The sequence below is a fragment of the Salmo salar genome, chromosome 12, assembly GCF_965601325.2.
Source record: "Salmo salar chromosome 12, fSalSal1, whole genome shotgun sequence".
In the NCBI taxonomy this organism is placed as follows: Eukaryota; Metazoa; Chordata; class Actinopteri; order Salmoniformes; family Salmonidae; genus Salmo; species Salmo salar.
In genome coordinates this window covers 73,571,952-73,576,271 of record NC_138302.1, presented here as the reverse complement: position 1 = coordinate 73,576,271, position 4,320 = coordinate 73,571,952, and the positions used below count along the sequence as shown (strand labels likewise).

The 4,320-nt window shown below is 47.8% G+C and overlaps 1 protein-coding gene across 1 annotated transcript in view; it reads left to right on the top strand.

Moving 5' to 3' along the window:
* Positions 1 to 3,459, top strand: part of LOC145859587 (liprin-alpha-2) — a 51,127-nt gene extending 47,668 nt beyond the window's left edge. The window contains exons 10-11 of the mRNA XM_082959566.1: positions 2,928 to 2,996; positions 3,190 to 3,459. Coding sequence (XP_082815692.1) covers positions 2,928 to 2,943 — 16 coding nt within the window. The 3' untranslated portion in view covers positions 2,944 to 2,996; positions 3,190 to 3,459. The remainder of the gene's footprint in view (positions 1 to 2,927; positions 2,997 to 3,189) is intronic.
* Positions 3,460 to 4,320: the final 861 nt, after the last annotated feature.

Sequence of the window (4,320 nt, the reverse complement as noted above, 5' to 3'; positions counted from 1 at the left end):
CTCTACACAAAATATCCCTCTATTTAAACACGTACACAAAACCATGAAAACAAATACCCTCTGCCACGTCCTGACCAAACTACAATAACAAATACCCTCTGCCACGTCCTGACCAAACTACAATAACAAATAGACCCCTTTACTGGTCAGGACGTGACACACAAATACCAGAAATTCAGCTAAAATTATGCACTAACCTTTGACGATCTTCATCAGATGACACTCCTAGGACATTATGTTACACAATACATGTATGTTTTGCTCGATAAAGTTCATATTTATATCCAAAAACAGCATTTTACATTGGCGCGTAATGTTGAGAAATGTTTTCCCTCCAAACCCAACGGTGAATGAGCACAATGAGCACACATATTACAGAAATACTCATCATAAACTTTGATCAATATAGAAGTGTTATGCACAGAATTATAGATACACTTCTCCTAAATGTAACCGCTTTGTCAGATTTCAAAAAAGGTTCACGGCGAAAGCACAATTTGCAATAATCTGAGTACAGCCCAAAAGACACCAATAACAAGCAAACAGAAACCCGCCATCTTGGAGTCAGTAAAACTAAGAAATGACATTATAAATATTCACTTACCTTTGATTATCTTCATCAGAAGGCACTCCCAGGAACCCCAGCTCCACAATAAATGTTTGATAAAGTTCATATTTATGTCCAAATAATTAGGTTCACTATCCAAATCCACAACGCGCATGCTTACTTAGTCCAGACGAAAAGTCAAAAAAGTTATACTACAGTTTGTAGAAACATGTCAAACGATGTATTTAATCAATCTTTAGGTTGTTTTTATCATATATCTTGAATAAAATTCCAACCGGACCTATCCGTTCTCTTTAGGAGTGAATATGAATTCAGCTCGCTCCCAAGTCCTTGCGCGTGACTGAACCCATGCCTTATAATAACCTACTTCCTTGTGCTGTTATTCCCATCAAATTCACCATAGAATATTCAAACACCATTCTAAAGACTGTTGACATCTAGTGGAAGCTTTAGGAAGTGCAAAATGAACCCTAAGTCACTGTATACAGTCAAGGCAATCACTTGAAAAAACTACAACCTCAGATTTTTCACTTCCTGCTTGACTTTTTCTCAGGTTTTTGCCTGCCATATGAGTTCTGTTATACTCACAGACACAATTCAAACAGTTTTAGAAACTTCAGAGTGTTTTCTATACAAATATACTAATCATATGCATATTCTAGTTTCTGGGCCAGAGTAGTAACCTGTTCAAATTGGGTACGTTTTTCATCCGGCCGTGAAAATACTGCCCCCTAGCCCCAACAGGTTAAATGGCCCCACAAATCGCGGACCCAGCTTCCGGGCAGGGCAGGCAGAGGGGCAGGTTTCGGGTCGAGAGCCAGACCCGGTCCCCCGGTGCGAACACCGGGGCCTCACTGCGGTGGCGATCTGTGTTTTCCTTTTGGCGCATCACGGCCTGCTGAAGGTGAACACGGACAGCTTCCCATGTCTCCTCCACGTGCCTGAACCAGTCGTCCACCGCAGGAACCTCGGTCTGGCTCTGATGCCAAGGCGCCAGAACCGGCTGGTACCCCAGTACGCACTGGAAGGGGGAGAGGTTAGTGGAGGAGTGATGAAGCGAGTTCTGTGCCATCTCAGCCCAGGGCACGAACGCCGCCCACTCCCCCGGCCAGTCCTGGCAATAGGACCGCAGAAACCTGCCCACATCCTGGTTTACTCTTTCCACCTGCCCATTACTCTCTGGGTGAAAGGCTGATCGAGACCCCCAGACGTTCCATGAACGCCTTCCAGACCCTAGACGTGAACTGGGGACCCAGATCAGACACTATATCCTCAGGCACCCCGTAGTGCCGGAAGACGTGCGTAAACAAGGCCTCCACAGTCTGTAGGGCCATAGCGAGACCGGCCAGAGGGAGGAGATGACAGGACTTAGAGAAACGATCCACAACGACCAGGATCGCGGTGTTACCCTGTGAGAGTGGAAGATCGGTCAGAAAATCCAGCGACAGGTGTGACCATGGCCGTTGTGGAACGGGTAAGGGATGTAGCTTACCTCTGGGCAGGTGCCTAGGAGCCTTACACTGGGCGCACACCGAGCAGGAGGAAACATAAACCCTCACGTCCTTAGCCAAGGTAGGCCACCAGTACCTCCTGCTCAACCGATCCCAGGATGACCAGAGGAGGGTGACGTGTGGGCCCAATAGATCAACCGGTCACGAACAGCAGACGGGACGTACAGACGCCCAGCGGGACACTGGACGGGAGCGGGCTCTGCACGTAACGCCTGCTCTATGTCCGTGTCCAGCTCCCACACTACCGGCGCCACCAGGCAGGAGGTGGGGAGTATGGGAGTGGGATCCATGGGCCGCTCCTCTGTGTCATACAACCGGGACAATGCGTCTGCCTTAACGTCTGGGAGCCTGGTCTGTAAGAAAGGGTAAACACAAAACGGGTGAAAAACATGGCCCACCTTGCCTGGCGAGGGTTCAGTCTCCTGGATGTACTCCAGATTACGGTGGTCAGTCCAGATGAGAAAAGGGTGTCTAGCCCCCTCAAGCCAATGTCTCTACGCCTTCAAAGCCTTAACCACAACCAACAGCTCCCGGTCCCCCACATCATAGTTCCACTCCACCGGGCTGAGCTTCTACGAGAAGAAAGTACAGGGGCTAGAACCCCCCCCCACACACACACACAACCTAGCTTTGTGTAGGAGTGACGTCACCTGTTGGAAAACAATCACAGATTTTAGAATCTTGTCTATTATCTCTGTACCTGTATGCTGTATATCTATGTGTGTGTGTGTGTGTGTGTGTGTGTGTGTGTGTGTGTGTGTGTGTGTGTGTGTGTGTGTGTGTGTGTGTGTGTGTGTGTGTGTGTGTGTGTGTGTGTGTGTGTGTGTGTGTGTGTGTGTGCGCTCCAGGCTCGGCAGGTTCTAGAGAGAGAGTTCAACAACGTCCTGGCCCTGGGCACCGATTGCAGACTGGAGGAGGTGAGTCTCCAGGAAATACTGGTCCCTCAAGAGTTTTACTTTCACCATCTCCCTGGGAAATATGTATCTGTTTCTGTATTACCATTTTGCTTGTTTGTGTACAATCGTTTTTACGTTACTGTTGACGCTCTCTCTCTCTCTCCCTCTCTCTCTCTCTCTCTCTCTCTCTCTCTCTCTCTCTCTCTCTCCGTAGAGTGGGGATGATAAGGCGTTCCGCCGCTCTCCATCGTGGCGTAAGCGTTTCAGGGAGCGGGAGGGAGGGGGAGGGATGGTCATGATGGCGGGCTCCATGGAAACCCTGCCCGCTGGGTTCCATATGCCCTCCATGTCCATGGCCCTGGTGCCCAAGAACCACCTGCAACCAGAAGTTGTTTGGAAGGGGGTACTGTATTCATAGGGGGTACTGTATTCATAGGGGGTACTGTATTCATAGGGAGTACTGTATTCATAGGGAGTACTGTATTCATAGGGAGTACTGTATTCATAGGGAGTACTGTATTCATAGGGGTACTGTATTCATAGGGAGTACTGTATTCATAGGGAGTACTGTATTCATAGGGAGTACTGTATTCATAGGGAGTACTGTATTCATAGGGAGTACTGTATTCATAGGGGTACTGTATTCATAGGGGGTACTGTATTCATAGGGAGTACTGTATTCATAGGGAGTACTGTATTCATAGGGAGTACTGTATTCATAGGGAGTACTGTATTCATAGGGGTACTGTATTCATAGGGAGTACTGTATTCATAGGGAGTACTGTATTCATAGGGAGTACTGTATTCATAGGGGTACTGTATTCATAGGGAGTACTGTATTCATAGGGAGTACTGTATTCATAGGGAGTACTGTATTCATAGGGAGTACTGTATTCATAGGGAGTACTGTATTCATAGGGAGTACTGTATTCATAGGGGGTACTGTATTCATAGGGAGTACTGTATTCATAGGGAGTACTGTATTCATAGGGAGTACTGTATTCATAGGGAGTACTGTATTCATAGTTGAATGGATGGATGTGATGAATGGATGGATGGATGTGATGCGAGTGTTTGGCGACTCACTGACAATGAAAGCCACCAAATGATTTCATCTTAACACTTGGTGTGTGTGAGGGCATTCATGCGTGTTTGTGCCGTTCACTCTGCTTTGCCTGACTCACTGCACGCTGTCTCCTTTCTCTCCCGCTCTGCCACACCCATTTCTGCCACGTCCTGTCTAGCTCCTCCCCCGGATCCCCAGAGACTCGATCCCTCTGCTGTACGGACGTACTCCTGCTAACTGCACTCCACTTACTAACAGGAGCTAACGCTAACAGGTAAG